The sequence below is a fragment of the Ictalurus furcatus genome, chromosome 17, assembly GCF_023375685.1.
Source record: "Ictalurus furcatus strain D&B chromosome 17, Billie_1.0, whole genome shotgun sequence".
In the NCBI taxonomy this organism is placed as follows: domain Eukaryota; kingdom Metazoa; phylum Chordata; class Actinopteri; order Siluriformes; family Ictaluridae; genus Ictalurus; species Ictalurus furcatus.
The window spans coordinates 18,733,660-18,754,269 of NC_071271.1; the positions used below are offsets into that span (position 1 = coordinate 18,733,660).

Here is a 20,610-nt window from a genome sequence, read left to right on the forward strand (position 1 = left end):
GCTGTGGGGGTTTCCTCCGGGTACTCCGGTTTCCTCCCCCAGTCCAAAGACACACATGGTAGGCTGATTGGCGTGTCTAAAGTGGCTGTAGTGTATGAATGGGTGTGTGTGAGTGTGTATGTGATTGTGCCCTGCGATGGACTGGCACCCTGTCCAGGGTGTACCCCGCCTTGTGCCCGATGCTTCCTGGGATTGGCTCCAGGTTCCCCCGCGACCCTGAAGAAGGAGTAAGCGGTAGAAGATGGATGGATGGATGGATATTATACTGTATATTCTCTTTTTCTATTTGTTGTAGCCTATAATTGTTTAAGATTTATTTATACTGTATGCTGGAAGTGACTATTGTCATGTTCATTGCTTGTAATTAATGTGACTGGCATTTAAATAAAAAAGAAAGAAAATAAAAGTTATTTTGAGTGTGTGGTTGGTGTATGAGTCAGGGTTTTATACTGTACTTTTCCCCACGGATACATTTATGTCATATATATAAATTAAGCGAGGAAGAAAACACTTCGGGAAGTGCTGTTACAGGAAAATAAACAACAGGAGTTGATTATTTTCCCATAACAGCAAGTCCCAAAGTGATTTAATCCTCTAATACCACTGCAATTTGCCAATGATTATTTTATTTATTTTTTTAATTCATTTTTTATTTTAAATGCGTCATCATACTTTTTATATGTTTAACGTTACAGTTAATGTTATTATGGAATGTCTGTAATACAAGTTAGTGCCTGGCAGCTCACTCTCTCATCTGCTTCACCTGCCTCTCTCTTTTTTTCTCTTGAAGTAGAACGACTATAAAAAATGCAGCTTGTCATGTTACCCAGAAACCTCCTTGCTGAAAAATCCAGCTTGGTCTGAACTGCTACTGGTTGCCAAAACACAGGCAGAACTGCTCAAACTGGTACCGTCTTTGTCAGCTTGTATATTATTTTCCAGCTTCCTTAGCACTTGACTAAATTAATGGTGGCTTAGTAGTTAGTACGTTTGCCTTACATCTCCAGGGTTAGGCATCCATTTAAAGTTGTGTGTCCTTCATCAGTATCACGTTCTGACCTCTGTTGGGTAGATATTTTTGTTTTGTGGACTGTTTTTAAACCAGCAGTGACAACGATACACTCATATAAGTGGCACACATACTGTCATGTCAGTGCCACTGCTGTGTTGATAATGATCCATCACTCAATAGTATCTACAGTCAGTAATCCTTTACCTAAAAACCACACCGAAGGCAGTTGTGCCTGATAAAGTGGCCATAAGGTGCATAAGTTTCATTTTTATCCTTGGAAATATTTGCCTACTAGGATCCTGTCTGAATATCCCATATATATTTAAAAAATAAAAAATAAAAAAAAGTACACCCTTCCGGCTTCACCAAACATTAAGACAGTAATTAGCAGCCAGGTGTAACTAATGAAATGCACAAGACTAGTTCATCATCAAGAAGTGTGACTACTGCTATAAAAGCGGATCTTTTGGCAGTTTGGTGTTTTGGAGCACTCAGGTGTCTAAATCATGCCAAGAAGAAAGGACCTCAGCCATGACCTCAGAGAAGCAATTGTTGCTGCTCATCAGTCCGGGAAGGGTTATAAGGCCATCTCCAAACAGGTCATCTAGCCAGCAGAGGTCAGAATGTGATATAGGGAGATATAGGGAGGGAAAAACAGGAAAGGGAGATATAGGGAAAAAAGAAAGTACACCCTCCTTCAATTCTATGTTTTTATTTATCAGGGTCTAAATAACACTTGTGTAGTCCTCACCAACTTCTATAAACATATATACATATGGAGGTAGGTAGGTGTGTAGCTTTGGCCTACAACTATTAATGATGCACAGAGGCAGGCAGTTAAAATATGACAAATGTTTGCTTTATTTTCCCCCACATATTAAATCCGAAACATTTTAGTATAACATCACTCTGTGATCAAAGCTATCAGTCAGTCAGTCAGTCAAATATAGAATTAAAAGCTACATGTTTTACCCCAAACAACACATAACATCCACCACCACTTAAGCACAAACTTCACATATAATCATTTAAATAGAGCTATAAAAGTTTGAAGGCACTTTAAAGAGGTTTCAGATTGCAAAGTGACTGGTGAATAAAGAATACTTGTATCAAGGCTGTGATGATTATCAGTCATGATTAAAAAAAACAAAGATCACTATAAATCACTCAGTGTGACAATCCTAACAAATCTATATATCTAACATTGAAGGTATATATTTGTCTCTCTTCATTAAAAAAATATTAGCATTGACCTGAGATATGGAAATCAATTACTCTACAACATGATCTTTGGTCTCACATCATTTTCAACCTTTGCTTATTTTGAAACGTCTCTGGTATGTTCTGCAGAGTGAACATTTCCAAATATACGGCAAATAAAAGGTAATTATTTTGAGCATGGATGCTGAACACATTTGCACCATGACAAATCACTGTGGATCAATGTTTACAATATAATTCCTTTGTACTGACTACACAGATTTTTTTACCCCCCAATACGCACAGGCTACCTCAACTCCAGCTTGGATCATACTTTGTCCAACCAACAGGTGGCGCTATATAGATCCGCTTTCCTTGTGAAAAGAAGCTGACGACACCTCGATACCCAGCTCGTGGCACTCCTGACTTCAAGTCATCCATGAGTCCAAGATCTCGTGCTAGTGTTTTAAAACTCTGTGCGCTGGAATACTGCAGGCGAAATGGGCCGGGCCCGTACAGCTTTCCGTTTTTCAGCTCCACCACTGTCACAAGAGGAGCGCTGTAAACCTCCTTCTCAAAAGCTTGATCATATTTCCCCTGCTCCAAATAAGACAAATCTCTACTTGTAAAAGGCACAAATTCGGTGTTGAGTTTAATAAAGCGGAGATACTTGTCATAGAACTGACCCAAACTCACACCCTTACGGCCAAACGTCAAAGTTCTAGAGATTTCGGGGCGAATGCATGACCTGCCTTTGCGCTGATTGGGGTGCCTCATCCAGTCATCCCAAAACGAAGCTGGCCATTTTGGCTCAAGCTCGATCCAGATCTCCTTAAGCAACATCCACCCAAGCCCTGGGAAAAAGTCTGTCCTATATAAGAGTTCTGATTTCGCAGGATCTACATATCCATTCCTGCCATTGTCATTCCAGGCAGACACACACCATAGAGTTTGGTCCGATTTTAGTACAGGGTGAAGGGCTTTAAAGTACTCAAAGAAGTCTGGAGCCACCTTAAAGAGAGGAAGAGAAGAACCATATCAGATACATGGCAAGTTGAAGGCAGTATGCTGAAAGGCAAATCTGACCAATCTAATTTGTACTAGTGCCCAGATGATCAAACATCTGGCCAATAAAATTAAGGCGGACTAAATTAAGGTTAAGCAAACTTAGCTGTATCTCCATCAGGTATGCAGATAAAACACTGATCATGTCTATAGAAATATTCTACAATAAAATAATAAAAGAAGGCAAATAATACACATTCAAAGAAAATTCAGGACTTCGTCCCATACAGCATTCTACCTAGAATATCTGTCAAAATACACTCATTGACATCTTTATTAGGAACACCTGTACAGCTGCTCATTCTGGCAATTGTCTGATCAGCCAATCATGTGGCAGCAATGCAATTCCTAAAATCACACAGATACTGATTAAGAGCTTCGGTTAATGTTCACATCACACATCAGAAAAATGTGACTCGGTCACTTTTACTAAGTTTGGCATGGTTGTTGGTACCAGTTAGGCTGGTTTGAGTATGTCAGAAACTCCTAAGGTTTTCACACACAACAGTCTCTAGAGTTTACAAAGACCAGGCATCATTTTTCCAATCTTCAACTGTCCAGTTTGGGTGAGCCTGTTCCCGCGACTACTGTTTTTGGCTGTCGGGGGGTCCATCATGTGGTGTTATGCTGTTGTAGCCCATCCACCTCAACTTCTGACATGTTGTGCATTATGAGATGCTTTTCTGCTCAGCCGGCACAGTTGTAAAGAGTGGTTACTGAGTTACCATAGCCTTCACGTGTAGCTTAAACCGGTCTTTCCATTCTCCTCGGTCCTCTCTCACCAACAAGGCATTTCCACCCACAGACCTGCTGTTTTTGTTTTTCATACTATTCTGTGTAAACTCTAGAGAGAGCCGTATGCAAAAATTCCATGAGACCATCAGCATCTGAAATACTCACCCATGCCACACCATATTTATTTTTATTTATTTATTTTTTATTTAAAAATAAAATTGTACAATAACCTGGTTGCGTAAGTATGCACACCCCTAAATTAATACTTAGTTAAAGCCTTTACCTTTAGATTTTATCACAGCATTCAATCTTTTTGGCTAAGAGTCTATCAGGTTGGCACATCTTGACTAAAGCATTCTAACTGGATGGGCGTTTCCTGTGCACAGCCCTCTTCAGGTCACCCAACAGGTTTTTGATTGGATTTGGATCTGGACTCTGGCTGGGACATTTTGTTTTGGTCAAGCCATTCCTTTGTTGATCTGGAGGTTTGCTTTGAATCGTTGTCGTGCTGAAAGGTGAAATGCCTCTTCATTTAAATATTTTAGAAGCCTTAAGGTTTTGCACCAGAATTGACTGGTATTTGGAGCTATTCATTATTCCCTCCACCCTCATTAAAGCCCCAGTTCCAGCTGAAGAAATACAGCCCCAACGTATCATGCTGCCACCACCATGCTTCCCTGTGGGGATAGTGTTCTTATGATGATGTGATGTGTTTCTTTGTGCTATACATATCTTCTTGGTATTATGGCCAAAAAGTTCAACTTTGTTCTCATCAGACCATAACACATTATTCCACATGGTTTGGGAGACTGGATGTATTTTTATTTTTTTTCATTAAAAAAAGGCTTCGGTCTTGCCACCCTACCCCAAAGCCCAGCGATATGAAAAATCGAGGAGATTGTTGTGACATGTACGAAGCAACCAGTACTTGTCAGAAACTGCTATAATTCTTTTAATGTTGCTGTAGGCCTCTTGGCAGCCTCCCTGAACAGTTTTCTCCTGATCATCTCATCAATTTTAGAGGGATGTACTGTTCTTAGTAGTGTCACTGTCGTGCTATATTTTCTCCACTTGTTGATTATTGTCGTTACAGTGTTCCATGGTATATCCAACGCCTTGGAATTTTTTTTGTAACCCTATCCTGATTGATATTTTTTAACTACGAGATCCCGTACCTGCTTTGTAAGCTCTTTGTGGCCCATGGGGTTTCCAGTTGGACATGATTTATCTTGGTTTCATTTTTTTACATCACAAAAACCTGCCATTTTAACAGGGGTGGGCAGACTTGTTATATCCACTGTAAGAATGGTTTCTCGTGAACCCGAACTTGGAGATATTTATCTTTAAACCACAATAGAGAGTTAAATCCAACAAAATACATTTTCACGTTATTGTTTATAATTTAAGAACCGTTCCTATTTGAAACACAAATGTTTTATGGAGATCACACAATGTATCGCACAATGTATGTAAAACAAAGCGGATGTGTGTACAGTGGGGAAAATAAGTACTGAACGCATCAACAGTAAATTTTTTTCAGTAAATAGACTTTGGTATTAACTCAAGAAATCCACAGATATAAAGAAATCCAAACATTAAAGTCCATAAATGAAGTTATGTGTAATAAAGAGGAATGGCACGGGAAAAAAGTATTGAACACGATAACTGAAATGTATTTAATACTTAGTGGAGAAGCCTTTGTTTGTAATGACAGCTTCAAGAGGCTTCCTGCGTGAAGAAATTAATCGGCCGCAGTATTCAGGTGTGAATTTGGCCCATTCTTCTAAACATATTGTCTTTACATCTTGAAGAGTCTGGGGGGGCCCTCTTGTGAATCTTGATATTTACCTCTTTCCACAAATGTTCAATTGGATTCGAGTCAGGTGATTGACTGGGCCATTCTAACACCTTGATTTTTTTTTTCTCTGAAACCAATTGAGAGTTTTCTTTGCGGTATGCTTTGGATCGTTGTCCTGCTGGAAGGTCCACCCACGTCTCATCTTCATCATCCTGGTGGATGGCAGCTTCTCAAGAATCTCCCGGTAAAGGGCTCCATTCATCGTTCCTTCAATTATATGAAGTCTGCCAGTACCATGCGATGAAAAACAGCCCCACACTGTGATGCTTCCACCTCCAAACTTCACTGTTGGTATAGTGTTTTAAGGATGATGTGCAGAGCCATTTCTTCTCCAAACATGGTGTGTAGTATGACAGCCAAAATTTTTGTTCTCGTCTGATCAGACTACACTCTCCCAGTATTTCATAGGCTTGTCCAAACGAGTTGTAGCAAACTTTAAACAAGCTTACACATGCCTTTTCTTTAGTAATGGAGTCTTGCTGGATGAGCGTGAGCAGCGGACCCAATGGTGTTTACTGGAAGATTCAAAAGTTTTGAAATACGTCTGTATCCGAATCCCTCAATATGTTTCACAACAATAAGGTTCTGAAGGTCTTGGGAGAGCTCTTTGCTTTTATCCATCATGAGATGTTTCTTGTGTGACACCTTGGTAAAGAAAAGCCTTTTTATAGACCATCAATTTACTAACCCAGCTGATATTAATTTGCACAGATAGGGGGTATAAATACTTACGGATTTCAGCTGGTTCCTTGCCTTACCTTGCCTTGGAGAACTGCTTTTTCTTAGCATGTTCAATACTTTTTTCCCCCGTGTCAGTCCACTTTATTACACATAACTTTATTTATGGACTTTAATGTTGTGAATTCTTAATATTTCCAGATTTCTTGAGTTAATACTGATGTCTGGTAAAAAAATTCATGTGAATAGTCTCATCGGAAATATATTTACTGAAATAAGGGTTGACAAGTTCAATACTCATTTCCCCGACTGTAACAGTAACAAGCGAAAGGAAAATGTGGTTTGTCCATTCAGGAAATTTGGGACTTTTTAATTAATCAACTTATTCCTTTAGGTTTTGAATTTTAGTTTTATATTTGTATTACTTTCATTTCCAGAGTAAGTCTCAATTAGATTATTGGTTTCTTTTTAATCTTTGATCATATAAATCTATATCACTCAAGATTATTTGTTAGTAGATTATTTTCAAAAATAATTTTCACATCAGTTGTGCCCTAAATTGCACATTGCTTCATCTTACATTGAATTCGTATGCATTCAATCATATGCACATTAAAGAACAGATAACAGTTATGAATTATAAATAAAAGCGGACATATAGGTTTGGTGTTAAACAGATAAACAAGAGAATGCATACCTCCAAATCATCTTCCACAACGATGACAGCAGAGTATGAGAAGGTGTTGAAGACCTGGTTTAGAGCCCAACGGTAATGTCTTGCGATTTTGTAGTAACCCTGGAACTTATTATGTCCTGCAGGCACCGAGATCTCTGACAAATCAGGCTGTTTAATGTGAGTCAGTTTACTGCCGTATGAGGCGATCACATCAGCAGTCTGCGTGTGTCCACAGTCCTGGCTCACGATGATGGGGAAGAGTTCAGGTGATGGCCGGTACTCGAGGAGTTTGTCCAAGCAGCGTGACACTGTCACTCGGTTACACGCCATGACCAAGATGGGAATAACCACGGGGGATGACTGGGAGTTACTCCCCGCATCTGTAAAATGACTTTTGATATCTAATTTACTCCTGAAAGCTGTAGGTTTTTTTTTTTGTTCTTCCCACAGTGACTTATGGCTCTGAATCTGGAGAAGGATTTTGTTTTGGGACTCAAGTTCCGTCTCAAACGCACTGATTAACTGTAACAATTTCTCCACAGTGTTGGAGTTTTGTGGATCTTTTTCTGCTGAAATAGACACACCTCCTTCAGGTGACCATCCCAAAAGAACAAATATAAGAAGGGCATTCCAAGCAATAAACAACAAAGCGCCACAAATAATTAGACAACCCTTCTTGTGGAACATGGTCAAAGTGGAGCTTAGGGTGTCAGGGCAGCAGAAGTGTTTGATATGGTAAACAGGGTGTCAGGGAAGTGTACGTTCTCACTAACCAAAGCATAAGGCAGGAAGGGAAATATCCTGTACATGTGAATATAATTATGTGCTTGGCTAGGAGAAAGGGTCAAAAGTCTGACAGACGTCAACAGAAAAGGGGCTGTAATAAAGGTCGAAGTCAAAGAAGGACATGTTTATTTTTTTTTTTTTATAGAAGGTCATTGGTGCTTTGGCAAGTGGGTGAATTTCAAGCCAAAATCCAAGTACACGGTGACTGTAAGAAAGACAGAATATGTAATTAAAACCTAATTCAATTCAATTTTATTTATATAGCATTAATTTATTTGTAAACCTAATACATTATGATTATTATTAGTAGAAGAAGTAATATTACTGATCATAAATCCAGTGCACAGAAACGTAAAAAAATTAACCAACAGCGCGCCTATTATGGTTTTGAAACGTGCCTAATTTTGTTTTAAAGGTCTCATACAATAGATCTGCATGCATCCAAGGTCAAAAAACACTTTAATTTGCTCATAATTTAAATTGCAGCATTACCTTTTCCTCCCCAAGTGTCACAAATGACTCGTTAAATGATCGGTTGTAAATGATTCATTCTAAACTCCTCCTTTCAGAGAGCATACTCTGCTCTGATTGGTCAGATGCCCCAGTCTGTTGTGATTGGTCTACTGCTGTCAGCGTGTGTCGAAAAGGAAACACCGACTACCATAACTAGTTTCAGCTCCCTCTATTCACGAGCAGCGATGAAGACCAGAGGCGGGGCTTTTTGTTACAAACCTAGGTATGTTAGTACAAGTCCGGAATTTCTAATGACTCATTTCAGCTGTTCAGAATCGCTTCCTTCTTTTGGGAGTCAATAACCCCGTTTGTCATGCGCTTTGATTTTTGAAACTTTGCAGACTTTTTTTTTTTTTTACATTCACTAACAGCTATAACACACTATATGACATGTAATATTTGAAAAACCATAATAGGTGCATATGAAAGTTTTGTAATACGATATATTTATCATAACACCCATTCCAACTATGAAGCTAAAGGGATGAGGTTGAGGTTGAGGTTTGTAGTCATACAAGTGAACTTCGAAAAAGTGAACAGATAAGAAGATTAATACTCAGTAGATTTAAGAAATATGAATAATATCTGAACTGCTTTGGTTGCATTGCCTGTTATACTGTCTAAAAGCTACTTTTTCAAAGCTATGTGAATGTGTGTGTGTTTTTTTTTTTTTTTTTTAAATAAACACATACACTAAGTCAATGATCTTATTATTATGTTCCAGTGTGATCATTACTTTCAACGCTGGAGTATTTTCACTTACAGATAATCCTCTAATAATAATAACAATAATAATAGTTATTAATAATATTAATAATATAATGGTGGACAGCTTTAAGTGTGAAGCAGCAGGTTGTCCACCAATCAATAATCTAACCTGTAGATATCACCCTTCCTGAATATACTTATAAGATAAAATATCGGCTTCTCCACCCTCTCAGATAATGAAGGGATAATTGGTGTCAGTTCATCAGCATCGCTTAATTTCATCCAAAAAAGCAAATGTATAACCTAATGTAACTACATTCACTTACATGATGAGTAGAGTCGGCTGCCATTCTCCTCCATTTCTCTCACTGCAGGTCCAGAGAGAAAAAACTGAGAAGTAACCTGTACATTTTTAAAAATGCTATAGGCAAACATTACCCCGCTGACGCCTCATAAGTTAGTTTTTCTTTTTTTAGTTTTTAGTATAATCACACCAGCTTCTCGCTTCGCTAACGAGACACTCGTCTATTTAACTTCCGGGTGGCGCTACATGTCGGAAGTCCCGCCCACTTTCACCTAGTGTGTGCGTTTGTCTTGTGCGAGAAAGTTGTGAAGCAGACACCTATAATTAGCCTACAGAACCCCCAAGCGGTCATGTATTATTATTTTACTTTGTTATTTTTTTTCGTGATCTCGATTTAATTTTTCTGTGTACTCGTCATCCGTCGTCCCGAAGTCAATGGGGTTTTTGAATGGGTTTTTGGTTAAATGCCTGAAATAAGGTCTGTGGTTAACACAAGCTGTTCACAATATGTTCACGTTTTATACTATTACATAAAATGCCTCAGTAATACCCCACTCAGGATTTAAAAAAGCTTTTACGTGTCTTGAAAAAGACGGATGCTAACAAGTGGTTATTTTGGACTACAGAGGTTGTCGGGGACATTAGACGTCATCACGCCGAACAGGAAAACTCCCCTACTACAGCCTCGTTGTGTGTATACGTGTGCTGTTGCAGACTATTCCAACTCAAACTTTCCAACTTTTAGATTTATTAATTTATACTATTTTCCAATTGTATTATTTTTTTAAAAAGGTTGGAAGAGTTGTCGGAAGCGTAGTGGTGATGACGTTGAAGTCATGCGACCGTGGTGTAGTTCGTTTATAGCCTAACATTAGCTTTTACTTCTGGTGATTGTATTTCGGCTTCAGAATTCATAAATGTTGTGTTCATTTGTGAAGATTATCTTAATGAACGAAACATGTAAGAATCATAAACTTTTGTTGATCACAGAGTTTATTTTCTGCAATAATCCAAAAGCCAATGGAAAAATCCTATTGGCTTTTTGTCGAGGGAACCAGGGTGATGCTAACTTCCGGATAGGCCTACAAAAATACCTCATCGGTGTAGGATTGATGACTTCCACGTTAGTGACTGACACTTGAGAAGGGGACACCCCTGTCTCTTAATGTGGAGATAAAGTCCATCTCTATGTCAGTTATATTTATGATGGCGAAGATGCCAACATGCATATATACTACATCAGTTTTAATTGTCAGTCTTTTTGACTTGTCACCTGAATTGAATGTGTTTAATCTGAACCTCAATAACTTAAAAACAAGCAGACCTAGTTAAAAAAGGTAACTTATACCTAATGTGTTCTGTTATATATTTTTTTAAATGATTATTATTCAACCAAAAAAAAAAAAAAAAACATACAATGATATTTAACATCAAACAGAAATTTGAGGATACATATAACAGATCTTACATCATACAGGGTAAAATATTAAATCACACAAATTAGTATGAGAGATGTTTTAATACACTTCTAATTTCTAGTAATTGAATTCGATTAGTCATAACATATTTTAAGATCTTTACTAAAAAACCTAAAGGAGGGTGTAACAGACATTTTAGCTTTATGTACATGAAACTTCCAAAGAAGAATTATTACTTTAAATGTGTTATAAATTATATCAGAGCCAGTATTACAGTCCAAGAAGTCCAAAAATCATCATAGATATGTGTTCTATTTAATGGAAAGTTCAGGAGTTAAAGGGGTCCCTGTCTGCAAAAAGTTTGAGAACCCCTGTTTTGTTGTTGTTGTTGTTGTTGTTGTTGTTAAGAAGAAGAACCTCATCATCATCATAATCACCAGCCTGTTTGACATGGGATCTTAAATGCCAGCCATAGGCATTGTCTTCAATTTTAATACCTCTTGCTTTGATCATGTCTGAGTCTATTTGGGCATTTTATTACATTTCAGTACATTTTAATTTCAATATTTTTAGTCAATATCATTTTGTAGGTATAGCTTTCATTTCTGAAACAACAATGAACTATGTTGTTGGTATAGCATAAAAGTGCAAAGTTTCAGGTTCTGAGCCTCTTTGGCTTTATCCTTCATTTCACAGTGACATACACATGTCACTCAACAGGTTTTTCTACAAAAAAAGAACAACAGACTCACCAATCATCCATGTACAAAGTTATATAGTTAACCCTGTAGAACTGCTACCATAAAAGCTCTGTGCCACAGTGTAAAACTATGGGTGATACTATGAGGAGTTAAACATTAAACCGAAGACAAATGACACCTACTGTTATATGTCTGAACTCTACATTAAAATGGCTTATAAAAAAAAATAGAAATCCCTAATAGTGTGCTCACCTGCAATGTAATTGAGCAGCACAAACATGTTTCTTTTTTCAGAAGAGCTTAACTCAAAATCATTATCCACTTGCCTCAAATCTTTGCTTAAAAACTCATGAAATTAAAAATGCAAAATTTAATGAACCATGTTTCGATCAGTTTACGGTAAGTAGAAAATCCGTGCAAATGCAGAATCATTCAAAGAATACAAGATGTTGGTCATCGGGGACTTCTCCTTCTTATACATAGTGAATTACTATTACCTTTTAAAACACTATAGATATACTATATGGCCAAAAGTATGTGGACACCCGACCATCACACACCTATGTGGCCTTCCTTAGACTTTTTCTGGGATCTCTTGAAATGCATATTTATGAGATATTTCTGAACTTGACTTTTAATACAATATTTGGGTATGTTATGAGTAGAAATTATATTTTTCATATTGTTTCAGTTCCTCAGACACACTGCTGCCAAAACACGAAGCTCCACTCATTAATAAAAAAATTAGTCACGTGATTCCAGGGTTCCGGAGCCTCGGGGTCCATACTGTCTTGCACAAACCCAGAACTTCTTGATCTTTGCAGTCCCCAGCCCGTTTATGGTTTTATCATATCTTTAAATCTACAGGTCAAATAATGGAACATTTATTTATGTCATTATTACCTACCTGGCTCAGGTGTGTTTGCACCAGGAAATAATAAAAAACTGAACTGTCTGTGGGATTGATCAACTCTAATTAACCAAATTAATGGACAGTTATGTCATGGTGTTAATCAATCACCTAATATTATCCACGTTTAATAGAAACTCAGTATTATTACAGATTTGGATGTACACTATATGGCCAAAAGGGGACACTCATATGTGTTTTTTAAACATCCCATTCCAGATTTATTCCCCCTTTGCTGTTATAATAACCTCCACTCTTCTGAGATGACTCTCCACTAGATTTGGCTGTAGGAATTTGTGACGGGTCCAGCCCTGATGTCAGACGAGAAGGTCTGGTGCGCAGTCAGCATTCCGGGTCATCCTGAAGGTGTTCAGTTGGGTCGAGGCCAGGCCTCTGTACAGGACAAGTTCTTTCACTCCAATCTTGGCACACCATGTTTTTATAAACCTCACTTTATGTACAGGAACATTGTCATGCTGGAACAGGTTTGGGCCTCTCAGTTCCAGTGAAGGGAAACTATAAATCTACAGCATACAAAAACATCCTATACAGTTGTATGCTTCTAACTTTGTGGCAGCAGTTTGGGGAAGACTCGCATATGGGTGTCCACAAACCTTATAGCATTGTATAGTGTATATGCTGTATAGTGTATATTGAGGTGTGTTATCAGATATGCTTTTACAGCATTGTCAAATTTCTTTGTGTGTGTGTTGCATTAGCAAGTAGTAAGTATGAATCAAGAACCAAGGTGAATAATTTATAAGAATCTTGAACGTTTTCACTTTACACTGTATGTGTAAATAAACTGTCAAGCATGTCCAAACTGTGAACCACTGCCATTCAGCCTGCAGGCCATTTTCAAAGTATGATTAAAGGAATAATTCCTTTAAAAATCTAATTGAGAGGGTTTTTTTTTTTTTTTTTTTTTTTTTTACATCTTATCAAAAATAGAGTAGATTTCCAAAATGTTTACTGTCCAAGTATTCATTCATTCATCTTCAGTAAAGTGGCCAGTCCATCACAGGGCACCATTCACACTCATTCACACCTAGGGACAATTTAGCATAGCCGATCTGCCTCCCTGCATGGTTTTGTTTTGTTTTAAGAGTGGGAGGAAGCCAGAGTACACGGGGAGAACATCACACAAATAGTAAACCAAGCTCAGGATCAAACCAGGGATCCTGTAAGGCAGCAACACTAGACATTGCACCATCCATCACTACTACAATAAACTAAATAAACAGTGGATCAACTTCCCATCTTTTTCTGTTTGGTCTAATATTTGTTTCAAAATGTGAATGATGTTAATTAAGTTTATGAAAGATTTGAGGAGACCTGGTGCAACATTAAATGAAAACCAAAGCGAATGGTGTTCTGTGCTTCGGGTAACTCGCATGAAGAGTTCAATTAAAGTTAAAAAGCTGTAGAATGAGGACATGAAACAGAACCATAATTTCTTTATTTTCTATGATTGTAGTTACTCTGTAGCCTGAGAGTCCACTTGTTTTTCTCCACATGAGGCTTAATAAGATTTTTTAAAATCTCAATACCCTGAATTTACATTAATGGGCAAAGAGTGCTAATCAAACACTTGTTTATAATATTAGCAGAACTCAGACAAGTAAAGAAATCTGATCACCTCACGTTTTTATCTAAATAAGTTTTGAAGGAAATGTGGGTTTTAGGTTACAGTGCACTAGAGGGCAGCTGCATTTCCCTAGTAAATGGTTAAAGATTAAAAGTTTGTGTATGTAACCTTGTAAACAGTGGAAACCCAGCTAACAGGGAACATTCTCAGAAGTTTGACTAACGTTCTGACAAGGTTCTATCAAAGTTATGAACAAACCTTCTTCCAGTAATGTTAAAAAAAAAAAACCTTCATTCGATCATTCGATAAAAACTTTCTGAAAACATTAGCACAAAAATGTTGATACATCATTTGTGGAACTTTTTTTCTGGAAACTTTTAATTATAATATAATTTTAATTATTTAATCAGTTAATTAGAGAGTCGGCTAACATTTTTTAAACATTACTATTTGGTTGTTTGATCATTATGGGGGGCGCACAGTGACTTTGTTAGCACGTTCACCTCACACCTCCAGGGTTGGGGGTTCGATTCCCACTGTGGCCCTGTGTGTGCGGAGTTTGCATGTTCTTCCCGTGCTGCGGGGGTTTCCTCCGGGTATTCTGGTTTCCTCCCCCAGTCCAAAGACATGCATGGTAGGCTGATTGGCATGACCAAAGTGTCCGTAGTGTATGAATGGGTGTGTGAATGTGTATGTGATTGTGTGCCCTGCGATGGATTGGCACCCTGTCCAGGGTATACCCCGCCTTGTGCCCCATGCTCCCTGGGATAGGCTCCAGGTTTCCCCATGACCCTGAAAAGGATCAAGCGGTATAGAAGATGGATGGATGGTTCATTATGGTCATAAGAGAATTTACAACATGAAATCACAGGACACATGTATAAGGAACAAACAACCAAGAGATAATAAATAAAAAGAAATAAATCTTTCTTAAAAGGACAGAATAAGGTTTTCATAACTTAATGGGAATGTTAGCAAAACTTAGAAATCTTTTTTGTTAACTTGTTTTGAAACGCCCTGACTGAGCTACTGTATATGTCACACATATAAGTCAGGTTTTGTTTTTTATCATAATAAAAAGTGAATTTTGACCCAATCCCACTGTTGACACCTAAAATATGGTTAATTATATTTGGGCCACTTGCAATTACCATAAATCAACCTATATATGCCTAAACTCAGTCATTAAAAACATTTGTACATTAGTGTGGACATCATTTATTGTTGATTTTCTATATGAATGCTATTTACAGGTTGTGTACTATTACACAATGTGTAACACCCCCACCCCCTTTCCACATGAGAGAAGTTCATGAGACATGTGAGATGAGGTGCTTCCAGGTGGCGTTGCATTTCCAGGTGAACTAATGCTTAAACATCATTCCATACTTAGTGCGAGAACATAGAGGCCATACACAAATGTCAAGTGAGGACAGTGTGGTAAACATGCTGTACAGTGGTAAATCAGGAGCAGTGTATCCAGACCCTGAACTGAGAAGGGTTTAATATACTGCTAGGATCAGATTGCTGTTACTTGATCTTCAGGATCTGTGGGATGTCCTAAATAACTGCTTTAGGAGACATTGTGACCATCTTCTGGCTAATAGCCAGTATCATCACTGGCTGCCATTATGTCTTGGTGACACAGTTGCACATTCATTCAGTGGTAGTTGTGATTACGCATGGTACTGAAGGACTACTGTTCTTAATTTACACAATGATGTGGGGTTTTTTCTTCCTGTTTATTGTTCTATATCCGGCAGCATTTGCATTTCTTTTCTTTTTTTCCCGCCATCAGTGCTAAAACTTCCTTGTAACAATGTTAAAAATACTCAGGAGAACAGGAAGATTAAAAGATACAGTAATGTTGATCTGTCCCTGAATGCTCTCAGTCATGTACACCACGGTGAAAAGTAAGACAGGGTGGAGGATAACATTTGGGTTTCATAGCTATTTCCTTTTATAATATCTATAATAGTCACAGTATGTGTTTATACTATTTCCATCTGGTGAACATTTCTATAGCTCTTTAGTACCTCTGTAGATCTTCAGCCTATCCTTCACGCTGTTAAAGTTACAGCCTTCACAAAAAGTCTACAATATGCAGTGTGTCATGCCTTTTTGTATTGGGCCACTGACACAAAAGGATGATGGCAAGGCCAGCAGATATGTTTCAGCCATGTCGTCTCCACCTAACAATACCAACTCCTAGAGTTTGGTTTGCTCTCTTAGTCTCAGCTTGCCTTCCTCAGCTCATCATACAGGGTTTGCCTCCCACTACCCATTCATGTTCTCAGACTCACCGTTTTTCCTTCCATTCATCAGGCTGGGAATCACCACAAAGGTCAAAATGCCCACTATTACGAGGGCCACTGCGACCACAATAATGGAGACCACCACAGTGTAGTAGCAATTATTGGACTGGAACATCCTTCCCATGCGACTGCTCACTCTGTTCGGAGGTCTGCCCACATTTATAATCGTAGCCGATGAGAGACCTTCCTCTACGGCCCCAACTGGCAGAACCGTGCTCTTCTTACTGAAGCAGCCTGTTAGAGTAGTGTTCTTGAGGACCAGTTTGCCTTTGCTGCGGTTAAAGCGCACAGACTGAGCCTTCTGCATCTGAGGTGGCAGCTTGCGGAAAACGTGCTCATTGTTGCCGAGATGTGGCAAGTCTCGGCCGTGACGGATTTCGGTGAGCTCCCGGCACACAGGGCATGACAGTTTCTTGATCTCCACAGACAAGACATTGATGCGAGCTAGACACTCCAGGCAAAATGTGTGGCCACAGGAGAGCAGCTTAGGAGTCTTAAAGACATTGTCATAGTGGCAGAAGCAGATGGGACACTCCGTTTCATCTAGGTTGTCCTGGGGATAGTGATTAATGCCTCTGCCACTGTTGCTTCTCTTTGAGCTACGTCTGGACTCTTCACTTCGACCACGCTCCCTCTGTCCCCCATGTTCCCCCGCTCGCTCCCTCTGTCTGCCGCGTCGCTCTGAATCACTGCTACGACTCCGTCGATGTTGTATTTCACATTTTTCGGGCTTCTCCGGTGTCTCTTGTTGGTTACTGTCCTTCTGGTGGTACTGAGGTTTGACGTTTGGTCTGCACTTCTCCTGGTCTCCTCCTTCACTTGCTTGGTTGTCAGTCATGGCACAGAATGTCGGAGGTTTAGAACGGAAGAGTAAAATACTCAGGGAAGCAGCCACCCTATAGGACCAGATGAAGTGATATGTTGTCACACAATGCAAATATTGTTATTGGTAACATGAGTATGAAGAGAAGGTCTAATATTTGCAAGCATGAATCTAGAAAATCATAGTAAAAAGAAACACAAAAAGGTACAAATGCTAGTCACTGGGACAGTTACCATCACTAGGAAACACCTTTTGTACCTTTAGTTATATAGTAGCAAAGAGAAAAAGTAGCCTTAAAGACCTCAATGAAATTGCCCCACCCATATGAATAGAAATAAAATAAAACAGTCAGCATTTATGTGTACCATAAAAATTGGTTGGTTTATTAGATGTTATAGCATTATAGGTACATCAGCTTAAGACAATGGCCAAGAGTGACATCACAGTGAATTGAAGACGTAGTGTATAGACAACAATACAAACAGGTACAAACTAGTTTTGGACAGCAGAAACCAGCACAAACAATGGACACTAATAAGATTTTTGGCTTTCACGACTTGAATTAGGTTTAACACACGGTTATATCACGCTTGGCCATAGACTTGTATTAAAATATATTGATTCTAATATCTTATAATCCGAAGCAGCACAAACCATTTTTGCAACATAACATCAGCACAAATTAATGACAAGTTTTATTATAAGTTTTTTTTTCTACGTGGTGCCAATTTTAATTGATATGTAGCATAGTACCTTTTCCTGACAGCAGTATAGGAGTGTTAAATCATATTACATGCAAAATGTGTTTTGTATACATTGCAAGAATGACATTCAGAAGGGACACTCCTGGGTTGTTTTTTTTAAGTCACCATCACAATTGGTAGAGTATGTGTTGGCTGGAAACAATGACAAAATTATATATATATATATATATATATATATATATATATATATATATATATATATATATATATATATATATATATATATAATATAAAATTGTGTCATTGTTTCCAGCCAACAACTATAGCAACAATGACAACTATTATATTATTATAATATAATATTATATAATAACTATTTTATTTTTAACATTGAGTCAGTTCAAAAGGAGAAGACCCAAGCCGTGTTTTATATTAGTTATATTATATTTCATGTTCTAAATAGAACTTTTGGTTAGTTGTCATTAGGGTGGCGGTAGAATCATAATAGATCGAGTTATTAGCAAAAAAGAAATGTGCCCCAGAAAAAGGGGAACAATTCATGTCCAAGGGCTATTACACACTTGGATGCAAACAATACAAAGTTACAAAATAAAAATTCATGATTATATTACACAAGCAAGGTTCCCCTTTGCTGAAATATCGAACCAAATGCATATTGCTGTTCATGAATCACTGTCAGGTCAATTTCTGGGAACCAGGAACAATCATAAAAGCACGGAAAGGAATAGTTACTGTTCTTTGCTTCTTAAACGTTTAAGAAGGTGTCACTCGACAAGTTTGAACATTTCCTGGTAGTGATAGTTCAAACATGAGATTGAGACTACTATGCATTATATTATTAGCCCATCTAGTGGATTAGAAGATTACTTTAAGTGCATTAAAAATGAATTCTCTGCCACTGCAGATCTGCACGTACACATGCTTAATGTAGACACATGTCATCAGGGAAGGTGGTGTTTCTAGCTAGTTCTGAATTAGTACTGTTTTTGGTAAGATTACTGTTTTTGTAGGTTACAAGATTAATAACGTCATTTAGTAACATCATGTGGCCTCAAAACACACTGCACAAACTTTTAACGTGAAATACGAGTGATGAATAGCCTGTACGTGAATCAGGCCGAATAAAACTTAATGAGATAAAGGGTCTGATATGAAATTCGGTTTCCTGGTGCAGTTTTCAGTTATCTACCTGTGAAGACCCTACAGAATGTGTGTTACACCGCATATGCATTTATTCAAGACACCCAACCCAAGTTTTTGAATCCTTTCTCAGCTTCTTTCAGTTTACAAATATTCCACATCTCAATCTATTCCATCAAATTTCCTGTTACTTTGTCTCTAGCAGGTGCGAAGATGAGTTTATAATGCACTTAGGCTGCTTTAAAATGGTTCACAGTCCCAGAATGACCTTTGGAAATGAAATTAAATCAGGCAGGTGTATATATAAATAGCACCTTTACTAGATAATTATGGATTTAAATAGCTCAGATATCAACAGAGTAAGTGAATTAGACAGTGATACTGGAGTGCAAAAGTGATTCAGACAGATATTAGTAAGTATTTCCATCTTACCCCCAGAGTCTTGGGTCCTAGATATAGTCCAAGCTTGCTTGGCTCCAACAACATATAATCCAGGCTAGTTGCAAGTCTTAGTTCATGCTCTTATCCTTCACCTCACTTCACCATCCATGAAGACTGCAGTCGTTCACTGTATTATTCTCCTTCTGGCTTGATGTTATTCCTTTTCTTCCTAGTCACCTGTGCTAATCATCACTCACCCTCCCCTCTAGGTCAGACCTGTTTGACTGGTTCAGGTAGAATTTGAAGAAAAAACAGCAGCGCAAAAATACTTAACACAAGAACTACGTAGATTGTTTGTAGGTATTATTTGCAGGTTGCGGGCCTGTATTTCACAGATCCCATTTTGTAATTGTGGAAGGTTAATCAAGTATTTACCTGAGGTTTCTATTGCAACACACACTTTCACTTAAACCAGCAAGAAAGTAAACACAGTAAGGCAGGAAATGTCTTTAAAAGATACTGATCATTTTCCGAAATCAGAAAAAAATAACCTACAGACAGCATGCTGACATGTCCCTGTACGTGTTTAGTTTAAGTCAAGGACAGCTCACAATAAAACACAGTTTCACGCCTAACCATGTCACACTTGCTGTGTAATGCCAATACAGAAGTCCCCTCATTCTAATCTCTGCAGGAAGTTAAATGGCACACAAAATGATAAGATCTGAGTGCAAGCTCTTGCTATACATACTGCTACAGAATACATTACTAAACTCCTACTGATGTGAAACACACAGCAATTTGCTTCCAGATATTGATTCCAAAATCAACCAACTTATAAAAATACTTACTAATCCAACATGGGCACGAGTTAAGTTAAGCCATTTCCTCTTCCGTGTAATAGTGGATTGCTCTTCTAAATCACCTGTAGCTGTAGGGTAATAATCACCAAAGGAGTGAAATATTAAACCAGGAGTGTACCTGAATTTAAATTCAATGCAAACAGGATCTGTTCCCATTTGGGTGAATAATGCTTTTGAGGTATAAAAACTCCTAGGTGTGAGTGTGATAATC

At 38.1% G+C, this 20,610-nt stretch overlaps 2 protein-coding genes across 2 annotated transcripts; both read right to left on the reverse strand.

Annotated features, from left to right (window-relative positions):
* Nucleotides 1–415: 415 nt before the first annotated feature.
* Nucleotides 416–10,081, reverse strand: mgat1a (alpha-1,3-mannosyl-glycoprotein 2-beta-N-acetylglucosaminyltransferase a). The gene is made up of 3 exons (XM_053647199.1): nucleotides 9,558–10,081; nucleotides 7,246–8,215; nucleotides 416–3,223 (listed from the first exon to the last, which is right to left on the reverse strand). The coding sequence occupies exons 2-3, from the start codon at nucleotides 7,909–7,911 to the stop codon at nucleotides 2,525–2,527; spliced, it is 1,365 nt and encodes a 454-aa protein (XP_053503174.1). The 5' UTR covers nucleotides 7,912–8,215; nucleotides 9,558–10,081; the 3' UTR covers nucleotides 416–2,524.
* Nucleotides 10,082–14,824: 4,743 nt separating this feature from the next.
* rnf183 (ring finger protein 183) lies at nucleotides 14,825–20,573 on the reverse strand. Its single transcript, XM_053646910.1, has 2 exons — nucleotides 19,588–20,573; nucleotides 14,825–17,363 (listed from the first exon to the last, which is right to left on the reverse strand). The coding sequence occupies exon 2, from the start codon at nucleotides 17,303–17,305 to the stop codon at nucleotides 16,430–16,432; it is 876 nt and encodes a 291-aa protein (XP_053502885.1). The 5' UTR covers nucleotides 17,306–17,363; nucleotides 19,588–20,573; the 3' UTR covers nucleotides 14,825–16,429.
* Nucleotides 20,574–20,610: the final 37 nt, after the last annotated feature.